The sequence below is a fragment of the Triticum aestivum genome, chromosome 6B (assembly GCF_018294505.1).
Source record: "Triticum aestivum cultivar Chinese Spring chromosome 6B, IWGSC CS RefSeq v2.1, whole genome shotgun sequence".
NCBI classification, from domain to species: domain Eukaryota; kingdom Viridiplantae; phylum Streptophyta; class Magnoliopsida; order Poales; family Poaceae; genus Triticum; species Triticum aestivum.
The window spans coordinates 16,363,726-16,381,886 of record NC_057810.1 but is presented as its reverse complement, the minus strand read 5'-3'; the positions used below and the strand labels follow the sequence as shown (position 1 = coordinate 16,381,886).

The 18,161-nt window shown below is 46.0% G+C and overlaps 1 protein-coding gene across 1 annotated transcript; it reads right to left on the bottom strand.

Moving 5' to 3' along the window:
* Positions 1 to 5,623: 5,623 nt before the first annotated feature.
* On the bottom strand, positions 5,624 to 16,031 carry LOC123138630 (uncharacterized). Its single transcript, XM_044558577.1, is given in 5 exon segments — positions 5,624 to 5,680; positions 5,770 to 5,844; positions 7,149 to 8,011; positions 14,025 to 14,129; positions 15,296 to 16,031. Coding segments are annotated over 5 exon segments (1,836 nt in total).
* Positions 16,032 to 18,161: the final 2,130 nt, after the last annotated feature.

The window sequence follows — 18,161 nt, the reverse complement described above, 5'->3', positions numbered from 1 at the left end:
AATGTTCGAGATTTTTCGGTATTGTACCGGGAAGGTTCTAGAAGGTTCCGGAGTGGGGCCCACCTGCATGGGGGGGCCCACATGGACGTGGGTAGTGGGGGCAAGGCCCCACACCCCTGGTCAAGGCGCACCAAGATCCCCCCTTAGAAGGAATAAGATCATATCCCGAAGGGATAAGATCAAGATCCCTAAAAAGGGGGATAACAATCGGTGGGGAAGGAAATAATGAGATTTCTTTCCTCCCACCTTGGCCAACGCCCCAATGGACTTGGAGGGCAAGAAACCAGCCCCTCCACCCCTATATATAGTGGGGAGGCGCATGGGAGCTATACACGAAGTTCTGGCACAGCCCTACCTCTCTCCCTACTCCTCCTCTCCCATGGTGCTTGGCGAAGCCCTGCTGGATTGCCACGCTCCTCCACCACCACCACGCCGTTGTGCTGCTGTTGGATGGAGTCTTCCTCAACCTCTCCCTCTCTCCTTGCTGGATCAAGGCGTGGGAGACGTCACCGGGCTGTACGTGTGTTGAACGCGGAGGTGCCGTCCGTTCGGCACTAGGATCATCGGTGATTTGAATCACGACGAGTACGACTCCATCAACCCCGTTCACTTGAACGCTTCCGCTTAGCGATCTACAAGGGTATGTACATGCACTCTCTTTCTACTTGTTGCTGGTCTCTCCATAGATAGATCTTGGTGACACGTAGGAAAATTTTGAATTTCTGCTACGTTCCCCAACACGTGGAGTGTGTGATAGGATTGGATGAGGCTCGAGGAGGCTGGGGAGGGCTCTATTTATAGCCGAGCGATGAGAGGGGATCGGGCTCCTCCGGAGGACACCTGGACACGGCGCCCAGTGAGGAACGGCGTCAGTGAGCGAGGGAGAAGGCGACGCAACTCATGCGGGAACTGTGGGCGAGAGGAGACAAGCACACGGGCAAGAGTGTGGCGACAAACACAGTGCGCAGTGCACTGTTGCGTTGGCCAGACCGCACCCGAGCTTGCTGCGGCGAGCTCCGGCGTCGGCGAGCGCCAAGGTGGAGTTGATGGCTTCGGGATGGTGATGGTGGCGGGGTTTTGCAGGGTTTGGCAGGCGGGGAAGCAATCACACGAGCAATAGAGGCTCTGGCACGACACAGAGCGCGTCGGCTGCATGCCAGCACGCCTGGACGAACGCGGTCGAATGCGTGAACTCTGACCTCAGGCTGACCTAAGCCCAAACTTCATGTCTGGCGTGTAGTTCGTGGTAGTTTGAGAGGTTACCACGCTTTGGTTTGAGCTCAGACGCAGTAGAATGGATTTCAACTTCCTGGTAAGTTTTTGGTCAGTAACTTTGAGAGCTTACTATGGTCAAACTACTGAGAGTTGGGAGCTGGGCTTTGGAGGTTATCAATCATCTACTAAGGTGATGATGCACAAGAAAAATCAGCCACAAGCCCACAATAGAGCATGTAAAATGGTAGTTGCTGTAGAAACCACCATTTCTTTCCAGAACAGAACACATTTTCTGTAGCAAAAATATTCCAAAAAGTGATGAAATATTTTTGCTCAGGAAGGTGCCCTAGAGTTCAAAGGATTTTCGTGAATTTTCTCAGATTTTTGTGGGCAAGAAAAATTGGGGTTGCTTCGGAGCACATTGAGCTAGCTAGGGTTTTAGAGAGGGAAATGAATATTTTCCTTTAAGAAAAATATTCAAAAATATTGTTTTGAGTTGAACCAGAGAGGAAATGGTAGTTAGAGAGGGAAATGAGGCACTTCGGTGAAAGTCAAGGGGTACCCAAGTGTTTAAGTCCATCTGAAAAGATTCAAAACTTCAAATTTCAAAACCAAACCAACTGAAAATCAGGCAAAGATAAGAGGGCATAAACCAGGCTGTCACATGCTCTTCCAAGGGGAAGGAGTCCATCTGCGACAGCATGGAGCACATCCAGGGTCCATGCTCTTCCCACGGGAACGAGCCCATCCGTGACAAGTGAGGAAACCCGTGATTTGTTTATTTGAGATGTTCACAATGTGATGCTCTATATGTGCAATTATTTACTGTGCAGTACATTTCATCAATCCAGTTTTAAACATACTGATAGGAATGCATATATTTGCTTGCTGTTAAGCCTGTTATAGCTAGCATATGCCTCTTTTGAAGTTTTTTGATTGTTCGGTTGTTAGTAGTTAGCATATGTTCAGTTTCAAATGCTATCTTTGGTTGTTCGTAGTATGCCTTGTTTATTCCAGTTATTCACAACGTGATGTTCTATATGTGCAAGTATGAACTGTGCAGTTCAATTCCATCAGTACCAGTTTCAACAATACCACTATGAATGACTACATTCGGTTGCTGCATCTTGTAGTTAACATGCCTTTCCATTTTTATTTAATCATAACCGGTGTATTTAGACCGGCACAATACCAGTTTGAATGACCATGTTTGCTTGTTATTAAATGTTAGGCCTGTTGCAGTTCGCACACCTTTCAACTTGTTTTGCTTTACTACCGTGCTTAAACCTACACACTGAAGCTATCTTTTGGAGATTATTTTGTCTGCCATGTGTAATTTTGGTTGATGTTTAGCCTGTTGTGCTTAACATGCTTCTTGATGTACCTACACAGGACAATTTTGGGAATGACTGTTGTTTTCCATCGAGGTTAGTTTGATCCCATGGCTTATATCTATAACCCAATTTTCCTTAGGTTAACTAGGGCCATATGTAATATATCTGAGGCTACATAGCAACATGCACTGTACTTAATGTCTAAATATGCAATCCTAGGCTACATAGTAACGAGGAAGAGTGTTACATTAATGTTCTAATGATGTCTAGATATACATAGAAGAGCAGCAGCAGCAACAGCAATAGCACAGCCCTGTTTGGATACTCAACTTAGCTAAAGGTTAGAGTTAGTTTCAAGCTCATAACTAACCCTGAACTAACTCCATCCAAAGTGTTGCTTGGATGGCAGGGTTAGATTGACAATAAATGCACTAGGAGAACTAGCTCCAATTAGCACCTCTTGGGTTGGATACTATTTTTTTGGGTGGGTTATAGTGCAACTAGCTCAAACTAGGCCTCATGTTTAGATATACTTTAGGGCTATTTGAGCCCGAACTAGCTCAAACTAACTGTAACACGTGGATACAGCAGTAGATATTTTTTAAGAACGAACTAAACTCCTTCCGGCCCATAATATAAGATGTTAATTCATCTAATATGTGAGTATATTGGATGTTATAAGATACTCCCTCCGTTCCTAAATATTTGTCTTTTTAGAGATTTCAAATGGACTACCACATACGGATGTATATAGACATATTATAAAAGAGTGTTGTACTACATCATTGTGCCATTGCTGTTGAGCTTCTAATATTAACTTGGTGCTTTTAGGTACATATGTCATTGGTAAAGATCCGCGTATCGACCCTTTCTGCGTATGGGGCAATGAGACATCGATGAACCAGCATCAAGTGAGGAAGCTGATAAAGATTGTTAGTAAAATGCGTCCAAAGATGGCAATGAAACTATTTGTTTACACTTTATCCAAGACAACAACGAACTGCAGGATGGTAAGTAAGAACTCTGCAGCCTTCTTTTTGCTGCCCATAATGAGTTGTGTTAGATGACAATGTCCGAAATCTTATTCCTCCGAAGTGGTTGCCAAAGCAGTTTACTCAAGATTACCCCTCAAACTACATGATTGGTGGGCATGCAAAGGTTAAAGTATTTCTACCAGAACACGATGATTATCTAGATGTTTTCATAAAGAACGTGAAGGATGGGTGGTCAGCCATCACAACGGGTTGGACTAGAGTCATGCGTGCCTTCTGCATGGAGGAGGGCAAAATATGGGCATTCTGCTTCACCTTGTTCAGCAACCGGAATATATTTTGCCTCTTTCTTTACCGTCTTTAATAGTACAAGTATACAACTGTGGTTCATCATTCTTTATTTTGTTCTTATGTAATTCTTGAACATATGTACCTATGATTCGAATAATGCATTGGTTGTTTGAACCTGATCGATATGAATAAAGCTATAGCATACATTAAAATTCAAATCCAAATCCGGTACAATTTGGAAAAGAAACAATTAAATTACGGTAAAATTACGCTCTCCAGGTTGTTATGGCACACACGGTTGGTAAAACACAAACGTTTGCGATATGCACCATAATCCGAGACGGTTCACAGAGAGGAAACTTGTGCAAGCATGCACACAGTTGCCGTTTGCAAAGCGTGCACGATGTCAGACAATATCACAAACGGCGCGGGCAAACTAAACGTTTGTGTTAGTTGCCTTACCGTACACGATTCGCAACCATGAACCGTTTTTGATGAAGTATGCATCGTAAACGTTGCACCATAGAATAGCATGTGCGATAGTTGTCGTGTACGACGATGTTAGTACGGTCCGATGTTTCGTAATCCTGTCCGACACTCGTACTACGATTAGCTAATCTTCTTAACGGTGAACCGTTTGTGATGGTCCGCGCATCATACACGTTCTATAATAGTGAACCATTTGTGATGGGCCGCGCATCATAAACGTAGCACCACAGAATACCGATTGCGATGGCAATGTGAGCAGAAACGAGTAGGAGTAATGTATGGGCCCTATACCCAACGGTTTCTGGGTCGTGTGGGAAGGACCGCCCCTATCGCCCACACTCACTTGGTGACGGTTCCAAATGCCGTCGTGGAAAGGGGTTTTAAACCATTTGTTTAGGACCGACGTGCACCAGTGCATGTTTATTACATAATATAAGAACGTGCATAAATGGCAAATTATTGATGACATCACCAGGAACTTACTTGTCAATTGTAAAGGCTGGTCAACCGTTCAGATCTACGGTTCACCAAACTACCATGAGTTGTTACCTCGGCATTTTTTCCAACTTGGCTTGGTAAATCCTTTTCAAATTGCATTGCCGAATCTCTTCCATGAGATTGACTTGCACCGTCATCATTGCTATCATCGTCATCATCAATTTCCAGCTCCTCGTTTTCTTCATCATCATCCTCACTATCATTGTAGTCATCCTCTTCTTCCTCTACCCTCTTCCTTTTCCTGCCCTTGTCCTTCCTTCCAAGATGAGAGGCTTTCCTACTTGAGTTAAGCAAACGTATTTGCTCAAACACGGCACTAGCAGCATCATCTCCATCAAAGATTACATCCTCCTCAGCCTCATTCAACCGTTCCATCATAGGATTTGTTGCATCAAACATGGTTGTATCCATCATCATTGCACATGCATCAACTTCCTTGTTCTTATCATTCTCTCTCACCGGATATTGTTATTCTTCATCACATATCTTCAAGGTGTGAAAACAAAATCAGTCAATGACAACGAAGTACAAAGACTAAAATGGGTAGAGTCACTATGTATAAAACAATACTTAGTAGACAATAGCCTTTACTCTAGAAGTGCTTAGTAAACAGTAGCATTTACTTAGTAGGCAACAACCTTTATTTTAAACAGTGCTTAGTAAATACCTTCAAATTACAACGCATAGATACAAGCTTGTGCAGCTTGCCATATAGAAGAAGGTTTCTTTGCTTCACGTGGACCAAAGCAAAAGCGCTCCAATTCCTCTCACAGCCACTTGACGAAACGCATTGTGATACAATCCTCAAGGCACACTTCTATAGATTGGGAACTTCCTGTCCAAATTGGAACCACCACTCAGCTGCCAAGTTAAAACATAATTAACATAGTGAGATGAACTGAGTTGCAAAACTGAGCTAATAGAGAATATTACAAGTGTGCTATTGTAACTTGGCAACATTTTCTCTGCAAAAGAATGTGCCAACCATTGGCCAAACCTCCCACGGCATTCCCTGTAAGTGCTGACTTCGTAAATGGCTAAAACAGCGGTCTCAGGGTATGCTATCTTCTCGATGGCATCTGTGAGTGCAGAAGCATAGTCTGTAATCTTTCTCATGTTGATCTTATAATGTGTGTAAGGATCAATGACAACAGCTGCATAGGAGAAGGAAGACCAAAAGAAGTTAAAACTATAAAAAGAGAGCAGCATAATACAAATTAAGTTAGTTTTGTAACTACCTGCAACCAATAGTGTGCCTTCTTGCATAGCATTGATCCTATTGGACACCTTGCTCATGACTCTATGAAACATCCATGACCCACACCAAGATGACTTTCCAACTTTTGTATGGTTGTCATCATACTCTTCTTGAATCCAGATAGTGTGCATCTCTTTTGTGTATCGGCATATCTAAGGGCTTTATAGAGTGGCTCTAGCACAGCAAGAACCCACTCTAAAGCTACCCACCACATATTACTACATAGCAACTCTTCGACAAACACATAATCAGCAGCATTGTTCCAAATACTTCCCTTCCAATCACCGGACACTATCCATTTCCTAAACTCATCTTTCTTGCAATAAAAACTCTCTAAGAATATGAACACAGTTCCAAACCAGGTCGCATTCGGTTTTATGTGTTCACCACCAATATTCTTTTTCATGCTAACATGTAGGTTATTGTGATTGTAGAAAAATCTACAGATCTGCTTAGCACTTTTAACTATCACGTCAACCTCATGAAACTTAGCAACATCCTTAAACATGAGGTTAACAGTGTGGGCAGCACATGCCTGCCAAACAATATGACTAAACTTTGGTTGTTCTATAAGAGTTTTACATGCTTTCTTGTAATTTGATCCATTATTGGTTACAATTTGAACAACATTCTCAGATCCTATATCCTCAACAACAACTTTTTTGATCTTTCTATAGATAAACTCTGCCAATTAATTGCAAGTAAATTTTTGTTTGAAACAAAAATGAAGAAAGTAATAAAAAAATAGAAATAAGCATGAATAAAAAGAAATAACACATTTTTTACTCTAAATGCATAATAATGTCATGTAAAAAAGATAAAAGGCATAATAGCCCCATTTAACCATGAATAAATAAAAATAACAAAATTTCAACTCCAAATACACCGTGATATCAAGTAAAAACATAATAAAAGCATAATACATATTTAACTATGAATAAACATAAGTAACATTGTTTCAACTTAAATGCATCATAATATCATGTAAAGAGCTAACAAGGCATGGCTAGTCAGAATTAACAATGAATGAGCATGATTAAAAATAATTTCAATCATTAGAAACTAACATGCATTCTGAGTTTGACCGAAAGCATCAATGGATTTATGAAAGAACATCCGTGCATTGCAATACACCATGAAATTGATGAGACACATACCAGTAGGCCTTGTCCATGAGTCACGCATCACAGTTACACCATAGTTCCTCTAGTCTTGCTAGAACATGTTCAGCCACTATTCAGCTTCTTCATAATTTTTCTCCAAATAAATCCCATCAATCTCCTTAGCAGTTGGAACAGGAGCTGGGACAAGGTTTTGAGATATCTTGACTGCCGCACGAAAATAGGGACAATTTGCTTTCAGACCAATAATGTAATTAGCATGAAAGAACATTGCCCAGGCTTGGCCAAGTACATCTTCTGACTCAACAATCAAAGCACTACTGATCTTTGGTTGCATTGATACTGTGTTGCTCGATAATTCCTTGTCAAAGTATGTTGTGATACTTTGTTTCCCAAGCGACACACGAACACCACTCCCACTCCCACGCCTCCTCTCAACTGCACGAGAGACATTCTTGTCTCTTAGGGACTCCCGAAGTGCGGCCTGAATCTGTTCATCATCATCTTCTTCAATATTTATCACCCCTTCTCCATGGTACAACCCTTCCATGATATCCCGTTCCAAGCGGAGTTTACGATTTGTCTTTTCCCTCTTCTTCCGCCTTGCGTCATCCCGGGAGTCTCTCATTGCAGCACGCACATTTCTTGGAACATTGGGGCACTCCCTCACTTCACCTAGTATACCTCCAAGGTGCTCCCTAAAGCAGGTTGCACCTCCTCCTCTAGTGATTAGGGGGCAGTACCGACAATCAAATCCCCCACCAAACTTGGGGCCATGGTTCCAAATATAATGGATGTCATTGCTTACAAGCCCTACATATCAAAATTTCAAGCACCAGGTTAGCAATGCATCATAATATATAGCTATAACAGAATAAACAATATGTCAACTCTAAATGCATCATCATATGCAATAAAAAAGGAGTAAGGAATAAAAAGAATAAACCAGGACAGTAACAAAAAATAGCACAATTTTTACAACAGAATAAACAACATTCAACTTTAAATGCATCATAACATCAACTAAAAAGATAATAAGGCAGAAAAAACCAGAATTGTCACATTTTTTACTCTAAATGCATAACAACATCAAGTAAAATGATAACAAGGCATAACAAACAGAATTAGCACAATTTTAATTTCAAACAAAATTAACACATTTTTATTTAAATCAGTGGCAGAGGCAGTACCCGGCGACCCGGGGCAGCTGGCCGGGCTCACCAGCGAGCTGCCACATAAACCATGCTATGGCGCCACGTATTAATTAGCTATATTTACCATGATTGCCCGGGCATATCTCTCTTGGACCTTGCTTAGTGATTCTTGGCCCATTCAGTTAAAACTAATTAACAGGCTCATGGCTGCACGTAGAGACATACAGTCTGCAACACACCAGTTGCTCAAAAAAAAAAGAGTCTGCAACACGCCTCCACAAGTTACAAAAAAAAGTCACAGCGCAGCTCACAACGCAGCTTGCTCACGTCTCCTCTCCCGATCAGTTCGATCGCCGCGACGGTTCATCCAACTAATTCGGCAGTCGTATTCTCATACAGGCAAAACGCACTGCTGATTTGCCGGGCACGGGCGCAGCTCCTCCCATTTAAAAAAGATGGCAATCCACAACGGCTCTTCCTAGACATTCATCTCCACTAATTAGGCAAGGTAAGTCAAGATCAACTAGATTTTGGGATTTCAATCAGTGGACACACACGCACACACAAATTTATGGGATGGGAATTCACTCCTTAGGTTCGGAGATTTTATTAGTAGTAAATTGGTTTGTAATTTGCATCTATATAGGAATTTGGGGATTCGATCGTTCCGAAAAGGTTCATTGAAGGACAATCGATCTCCACTCCTTAGAGGTATTGCTTCTTCTTGACTCCTCTAGCCAAATCATTGTTAGTTAGTTCAATCATTTTAAATCATTCAATTTTAATCTGAAGTTATAATTATCAGAACTAGAGGGAAGGATTATCACCGTTCTTCATTATTGTCAAGCTGAAGATTTTTTATGTCGTTAGATTGTGTTGAGATGAATCATTGCTTCAGACCTTCAGTGACTCAAATCAAGAGGTAATTGTGTGTTTCTTGTGGCTTGCTGAAATATATAGTAGATCTTTCTTAAATAGTCATCGTCATTACTGAGAGACCAACTTGAGACTTAGATTCTTCATTTGATAAATCATGTTCCATTTTCTGGTAGCAAAGATTTTAAAAGTTTGGCAAAAAAAGGTTGAAATGGAGGAGCATGTGGTATTTTGTCTTTTTAGTTAGCTTGCCGTTTGCCCCGGCTCTTAATTTTTCCTGGCTCCACCACTGTGCATTGTGTAGTCAGTCAGGGAGTAATAGGTTGTTTTGTATCGATGATGAACAGCACAGCAACTCGGGGTATCCGTGAGCCGTCGCTGATTTTTTTTCTTGGCATTGATATCTAAGCTTAAGTTTCAGTTTCTGGTGGCTTGTTAGTTCCTCTTGTTTGTTGTGCGCATATTGTTTACGCGTTGACTGCATCTACGAGAGATGGCGATCATCATGTTGTTACAGAATCCCAGTTCCAGATCGTATTGCTGAAACTGTACCAAGAAAGACTAGGAAACAACACTATGTCATCGACTTCATTGTTTATGCCTCATTAATAAATTGAGGTGTTAGAGCATCTCCAATAGCACCTTATAATAGGTCATCAAAAGTGGCTCGAGTAAAAAAATTAGGCACCAAAACTGCTTTCTTTCATGAAAAAATGTGGTCTCCAACAATTACCCTATAATAAGGCTGCCACACGGCAATGACATATGCACTTTTCATCTCGAATAACACATACATATTGGATACAGAAAATATCAAATGCAACTCATATGTCCAAAATAAACCCAACAATAATTATTACATACTTCATCAAATCAAAGTCAACAACAAAGCTTTTAGCACACAATACAACAAAGTTCATCACACTAATACAACAAAGGTAGAGATGCAACTATGGTTGTTCATGCCCATGCCATGTCCACCACTCCTCTGTGAGATCCTATGAGATCTTTTCAAGATCAGTGCATCCGCATCTCTAATGTCATGGTACACCTAAAGAAAGCGTTTGATCCGGTCTTGCCTTCTAGCCGTCCGCATGGGTAATCCCACGAGGTCATACAAAGGGTATTCGCATGAGGTCATGTCGTGCAAGATCACGCATGATGTTATCATGTAACAAAGGATCTCTTGATCCCAAAGCCTAACCAGTCCTCACACAATAGCAAATTGGCATTGCAAAACCCCAAATGCCCTCTCAACATATTTCCTAGTCGTCCATGGAGCATTGTGAAAATAAAAGTACTTTCATATCTTTGGGTTTTACTATTGGCTTGACAAACGTAGCCCACCTTGGAGAGATCTCATCCGGGAGGTACTACTATAAGTTGTCGGTGCATCCGTTTGCTTGGAAGGTCACCGATCAAAGTTCTTCATTCGCTAATTTTGTAAAGAGAGGTGAGCGGTGGAGCACATTGAAATCATGCAAGATCCAAGCATCCCATAATATGCACGTCATATCCATGTCTCATGATCAGCACAGTCTCAAGGATGATGGTGGCCTCCTTCTTCTGTCCTCTAAGCTATCCATGCCAATAGAACCGCCATGGTTCGGCCTCTTTTTCACGTGCATTGCCAAGATCAACGCAAGAGCTTCCTCCTCCTCCATGTCAAACTCCTCACCCAACAAGGAATCGTAGCAAAACTTGTAGTCACATGAGCTCATCTACAATAGAAACTATCTAGAGCTCTCAATCTTCTGTGCTTATGCAAAGAAATGCATGACAAATTTATTTACCTTGTAGGGATTCCATCAAACACCCTGTTTTCGGCAAGGAGCAAACCGGCGGACGACTCGTCGATGGCTAGATGGTAGCCAGCAGAGATGAAGAATCATAGAAATGGACTCCGTGAGCCGCCAGAGAGTCGATGTGATTGCATGGGAGGATATGCCGCGCCAAGGACAGCTAGCAAAAACATCGTGGGAAACACTCCGTTGCGATGGTCGAGTGGCCAGAAGTGGTGCACCAACGGCGCTAGTTGATCTTCATATGCCGCCGACAGCCATTTAGGCAGTTGGCTGGAATCGGCGAGGTAGCCGAGGTCAAATCGGCGCAGCGGAGGGGGTTCCGGAAACGGTCCGAGGCGGCGAGATATTGGGTGGGATTGGGATGGAGTCTGGGTGAGCGGCGGTGCAGAGGGGATGGCTTCTGGGGCTGTAGTGCGGTGGTGGTGGTGTGAAGGTGCGGTCGGAGGTGGGAATGAAACTGATGGTTGGAGGGTCGCACGCGGCTTGTCTTGATTTTGCCGTAGCCGCTCAAGTGTTGTATATTTGCGGCACTTGGTGCCTTCTTTTGGGCTGCACGCGACTTTTTTGCCCCCAAATGCCAAAAAACGGTTTGAGCAGACTCCTATTGGAGATGCTTGTTATGCTAGTTCCACAAAGCATTGTTCTGTAAGTTCGCTTCTTGCACAGTAACTTGCGTTGTTTCATATCCCAGCTGGATTTTTGTTTGATAGGATTCTGGTTTCGTGTGGACGCTAAATAACTGAGCTCAAGCTTATATGAGCTCAGGTTGACAGTAAAATTTAAAATAAATGAAAAAAAATCTGACTTTCTTGTGGTTGTGAAACATTATGTTCGTGGAAAACTGTACGACACCCAAAACAGGTGTGGCTACCTCATATATATAAGGGTACACGAAGTGTACAAATACACAATATACAGGATATACACGGAAGCTACGTATAAACATTATCTAACACCCTCCCTCAATCTTAACTGTGGCCTGAAGTACAAAGCAAGTTAAGATTGTACCTACAACCTTCAAACGGAGGTTGTGGAAGTGGCTTCGTGAAGATGTCAGCAAGTTGATCTTTGGAGGAGATGAACTTGATATGAAGAAGTTTCTGTGTAACACTTTCCCTCACAAAGTGACAGTCAACTTCGATGTGCTTCGTACGAGCATGAAAAAATGGATTAGACGAAAGATACGTCGCAGCAATATTATCACACAAAGAACCGGTGGCTGCTCTTGAGAGACTACCAACTCTCTCAATAGAGACTGTACCCGAATGAGCTCAGTCGCGGCATTGGCAACCGCCTTATACTCTGCTTCAGTGCTACTCCGAGAGACTGTGGCCTGCTTGCAAGCACTCCAGGCGATCAAGTTGCGACCAAAGAAGACAGCATAGCCCCCCGTATCACCGGTCATCTAGGCTCCCAGCCCAATCTGCATCAGAGAATGCCGAGAGAGTACTCGAGGAGGTATACCAAAGATGCAAGCCATAGGAGACAGTATGAGAGAGATAACGCAGTATACGCTTCACAACTGACCAGTGTGAAGTCCGTGGAGCATGAAGATACTGACACACACGGTTTACCGCATAGGAGATGTTCGGCCGTGTGATAGTCAAGTACTACAAGTCACCAACAACAGTGCGGTATTCTGTAGCATCATCTGAAGGAAGCAAGGCACTATCCAAGGCTGATAACCGATTAGTTGCAGGCATAGGGGTGGTAGCATGCTTGCATTGCAACATACCAGCATGTTGCAGCAAGTCAAGGAATACTTATGTTGAGTGAGAGTCAGGCCAGCAGAAGACCGTGAAACCTCCAGACCAATGAAGTAATGGAGAGCACCCAGATCTTTGACGGCAAAATGACCACTCAGAGCAGACAGCAAACGATCAGCGACAGTCACTGATGAGCTGATAAAAATAATGTCATCAACATAAACCAGTAGGTACATAGTAATCTCAGGACGATGAAACATGAACAGAGACGTGTCTGCAATGGACGGAGCAAATACAAGACATCAAAGAACCTAGCCAAGTCGGGCATGTCATGCACGAGGAGCCTGCTTAAATCCATAAAGCGCCTTAACAAGATGACACAAATGATGCGGACGAGCAGGATCAACAAAAGCTAGAGGTTTCCACATGTGAACCTCTTCCTCCAAGACCCCATGGAGAAAAGCATTCTGAACATAAAGCTGAAGCTGAGATCACCCTTTGGCAACAGCGAAGGACAGAAGCAGATGAATGGTGGTAGCTTTGACAACTGGACTGAAGGTATCCTCATAATCAAGATCATACTGTTGTTTATCCTTTGGCCACCAATCGTGCCTTGTATCGCTCGATAGATCCATCAGCATGCTTCTTTACCTTAAACATCCACTTGGAGTCAATGATGTTGACACCAGACACAGGAGGAACCAAGCGCCATCTATCGTTCCTCTGTAGTGCCTGAAACTCCAGCTCCATGGCACTGTGCCAATGACGAATCGGAAGGGCCATCTCAAAATGCCGAGGCTTAGCAGTGGGGTCAGTATCTGTCTATGCCATACATGCCGCAACCCACGCAACCGTGTCATCAGTGCACTCCTTTGGCCGAATGATACCACTCTGACTGCATGCACGAGGACGCAGAACAGGGATAGACGGCGGAGGTGGCGGCGGAGACGAAGATGATGCTGATGATGGAGACCGCTCCCCAAATGTAAAGCCAGTCACACGAGGCGACCGGCCTGGCAAGGAAGGCGTGGACGCCTTCTCGGCCAATGCGGGCGGGGACGCCGACTCGACCCCCATGGCAGAGGTTGGCTCAGGCGAAGCTGGCTCGGCAGCTCGCCCGGCTCGGCCAACACGTCAGCAAGTCCCGAGGTGGTGGGGCCCGGCTCGGCCAGCCCTGTCGGCAAGCCAGGTGACAGAGGGGCGTCACGAGTGGGCTCGGCGGACATCCGAGGGGACATGGACGGCTGCTCATCCGGAAGCTTGAGGCGTGCTCCACGTCCAGTACCTGCACCATGGTTAGGTAGCAACAACAGCGTATATGCAGCATCAACAAATTGACCAGGCAAAGGTAAAGCAGATGTCTCAGGTGAAGTGGGAGTGGTGGAGGTGACTGGAAGTGCGGAAAAAGGAAAAAAATCTCATCAAACACCACATCACGTGAGATGTAGACGCGGTTAGAGGGAACATGAAGACACTTGTACCCTTTATGAAGAGAACAATAACCAAGAAACACACACTGTTTAGACCGAAACTCCAACATGCTTCTGTTATATGGACGAAGATGTGGCCAACACGCGCTCGCAAAGACCTTGAGAAACATATAATCAGGAACTTCATTCAGCAAGAGCTCAAGTGATGTTTTCATCTAACGGAGTCGTGTAGGAAGCTTGTTAATGAGAAAGCATGCGGTGGAAAATGCATCACTCCAAATCAGAAAGGCACGGAGGCATGGGAAAGCAAAGCAAGACCAGTCTCAACTATATGACGATATTTATGCTCAACTACACCGTTTTGCTGATGTTTATGAGGACAAGAGACACGATGTGTAATTCTAAGCTTATTAAAGAATGCATTGAGGTTGTGATACTCACCACCCCCCCCCCCAATCGGATTGCACACGAAAGATTTTATGACTGAGTAGACGCTTAACATGCGCTTGGAATTGCAAGAAAACATTAAACACACCAGACTTGCGTTTAAGAAAAGAAAGCCAAGTGAACCGACTATAAGCATCAATTAAACAGACATAGTAATTATGACCACTAACAGAGCTTTGGGCATGGCCCCATACATCTGAAAACACAAGTTCAAGCGTTTTATTGACTACACGACTCGACTGAGAAAAAGGAAGCTGGTGACTCTTGCCTTGCTGATAGGCATTACAAACTGCATCAACATGTTTATTGAACACAACTGGAAGCTCATGAGGATGAAGTAAATGGCGAACAATGGGAGTGGCAGAATGACCAAGGCGTGCATGCCAATGTGATGGAGACACACGAACACCACTCAAAGCACTAGGAGTTGGTGGCACATCAAGTGCATAAAGACCATTATGGCGCAGTTGACCTCTAAGGAGTACGTCCCACATGTCCCAGTCCTTAACAAAAAAATTAGAAGGATGAAATTCAGCAAGAACATTATTATCACGAGCGAGTTTAGGAACTAAAAGCAAACTACATGAAACAGAGGGAATACGAAGGACATTGAGAAGAAGTAATTGTGTGGATCGACGTGTAAGAAGTGATGCCTAACCAATATGTGAGATGTGCATACCTTCCCCATTAGCGGAGTGAACCAGATCGTGTCCACGGTACGGCTCCTGTGTAGAGAGCTGGCCCATCTCAATCATCAGGTGATTGGTAGCTCCCGTATCCATGTACGAAGATGCATCAACTAGATAAGAAGGATTATGCCCCTGCTCATGACTCGCTAGGACAGCCTGCTTCTCACTACCCTTGCCATTTTTCCTGATCCCCAAGAAATCCTGCTTGAAGCGACGATGACAACGGGAGGCAAGGTGACCATCAAGTCCACACAACTGAAGGGCGGCAGACATGGACTCGACCTGCCGTGGAGGTAGTGGTGTTCCACGAACTAGGCACGGTCGGTGGAGGTTTTCCACCAGTTGGTGGCTTGTAGGGCTTGCCCTTCCCACGCGTTGCAGCATTGGTGGAAGGGAAACACGGCATAGAGCAGCGAGCCTGGATGCGCTGTGCCATAGCGAGGAGACGCGCATACAACTCACAGGCTTGATGGGAGTGTCATGACCATTGATATTCTCCACCAAATTATCATAGTCGTCACTCAGTCCGTTGAGCACATAAGAGGTGAACTCCTTCGGACCAAGCGCCTTGCCAATGGAGAGAAGTGTGTCAGTCATACCCGGCACTTTGTTGAAGTAGTCGGTGACGGCGAGATCATGAAGCTTCACCTCCCCAAGCGCAGTGCGGATGGCGTGCCCACGCTTGAGACTGCGAAGCAAAACTGGTATGAAGAGCCATCCACGCATCCCGAGATGTATCGGCGAAGATGACCAGTGACGAAACCCCCTCCGTAAGAGAGCACTGGATGGCAGAGAGAATGGCATGATCTTGATCACCCACACATGGTGCCCCAGATGGTATGGCGGTGGGCACGGCAAAGTGCCATCCGGAAACCTCCAAGTAGCGACTGTGGAAAAGTAGCAGACCTGACCATGCCATGACAGATAGTTATCCATCGTCAGCTTCAGCGGGATGAGATGCACAAAGTACAAATGTGCACTAGATAGACCATGATCCGAAGGAGACGGCGACGCATAAAAGCTCGGGGGTAAAGGACCACTCAGTACCACGGACGAAGCCACCAGCTTCATCGATGGTCCGTCGTAGGGCGCTCCGTACGAAGTGGGCGCGCCATAAGGAGACGCGGTCACCGAGGCTGGCGGATAGGCGTAGGCCAACGGGGCAGATGAAGCCGGCCATGGACTGGCGAGGGCAGCGCTGTAGGAGCCAGCCGCAGGCGGCTGTGGCAGGTATGGGACACCGCCATGAGTCAGGGTGGACACGGTCCGGGCTGGTCCGGTCCCGGTCCGAGCCGTCGTTTGGACCGGCCGCCGGCGGTCCAGTCCGTACCGGACCGAGCAGTGCAGCGGTCCCAATTTCAGGGACAGGACCGGCAGATTCAAAGCTCGGTGCGGACCGTCGGTCCTCACGGTCCTGACGGCATACAGTCACTGCCATGTAGGCCCAGGCTATCGGAGTGGTACTCGGCGCAGCAGCACGGTGGCCGGAGACGCAGAAGACGGACCTGATGCGTGGCGGCACGGCGGCGCGAGGGACAGAGACGCGGAGGCACGGCCGCGAGGGGGAGAGGGGAGGAACAGCCGCACAAGGGAGCGGCGGCGCGAGGCAGAGGCACGACGACCGGCGGCGCGTCCTAGTCCAGTCCGCTGGTGGAAGGAGCGGCGATGGCGGCGCGGTGCGTCCTGGTGGAAGCGGCGGCGCACACACGCACGAATGGGATGCGGTATGAGTTTAGGTCACGCACACACGCACGATCTATATGTGTGATGCGGGATGGGCTTCCTTATTTGCTCTAATTGGGCTGGGCCATCGGTCCTCCAAGCCGGACCGAGCTAAGACTGGACCGGACCGGTCGATTTTCGGGCCGAAATTGCCAGCTCGGACCGGCCAGTTTTCCTAGCGGGTCGAGCCGATTGGTCCGGTCCTGGTCGATCCATGAGCGGGCTCAAAATCCCGCTCGCTACGTCCAGGCTGAGCCATGAGTCGGGCCCGCCAACAGGTGTTGCTGGACTCCCTGCTGCGATAGCGGGACACTGCCGTGTGTCGTGTACAGGTGTTGCTGGACTGATCGCGGGACGCTGCCGTGCGTCGTTTGCGGGACGTCGCCCGGCTGCATGTACGGGACCCCACCCGGCTACATGCGCGGGGCGTAGCCCAGCTGCATACACGGGACGTCACCCGGCCCGCCCGGCTGCATGTGCGTGAGGACGCCCGACTACAGATGTGGAATGGAGCCTGGCTGTGATTGTGGGACACCGCCATGTGGTGCGTCGTAGGCCGACATGGCCCCCCACCAGAGAGCAGTCACGGGTGATGAAGCGGCGCCGTAGCAGCCCGCCGGCGGCTGGGCGGCGGGATCACTGAAGGCCAATGGCAGGCGGCCATAGCCATGGAGGTGCCGACCAGGGAAACAAGCGGCCGAGATGTTGGGGAACGTAGCATGCAAAAAAAAACTACGATCACGCAAGATCTATCGAGATGCAGAGCAACGAGAAGGGGAGAGTGTGTCCATGTACCCTCGTAGATCGGAAGCGGAAGCGTAAGGTTAACGCGGTTGATGTAGTCGAACGTCTTCACAATCCAACCGATCTAGTACCGAACGTACGGCACCTCCGAGTGCAGCATACATTCAGCTCGATGAGAACCCTCAAACTCTTGATCCAGCTGAGAGTCGAGGGAGAGTTCTGTCAGCATGACGTCCTGGTAACGGTCATGGTGATGTGATCTGCGCAGGGCTTCACCTAAGCACTACTACGCTATGACCAGAGGAGTAAAATGTGGAGGGGGGCACCGCACACGGCTAAGAGAACAATTGATGTACTATGGGGTGCCCCCTGTCCCCGTATATAAAGGAG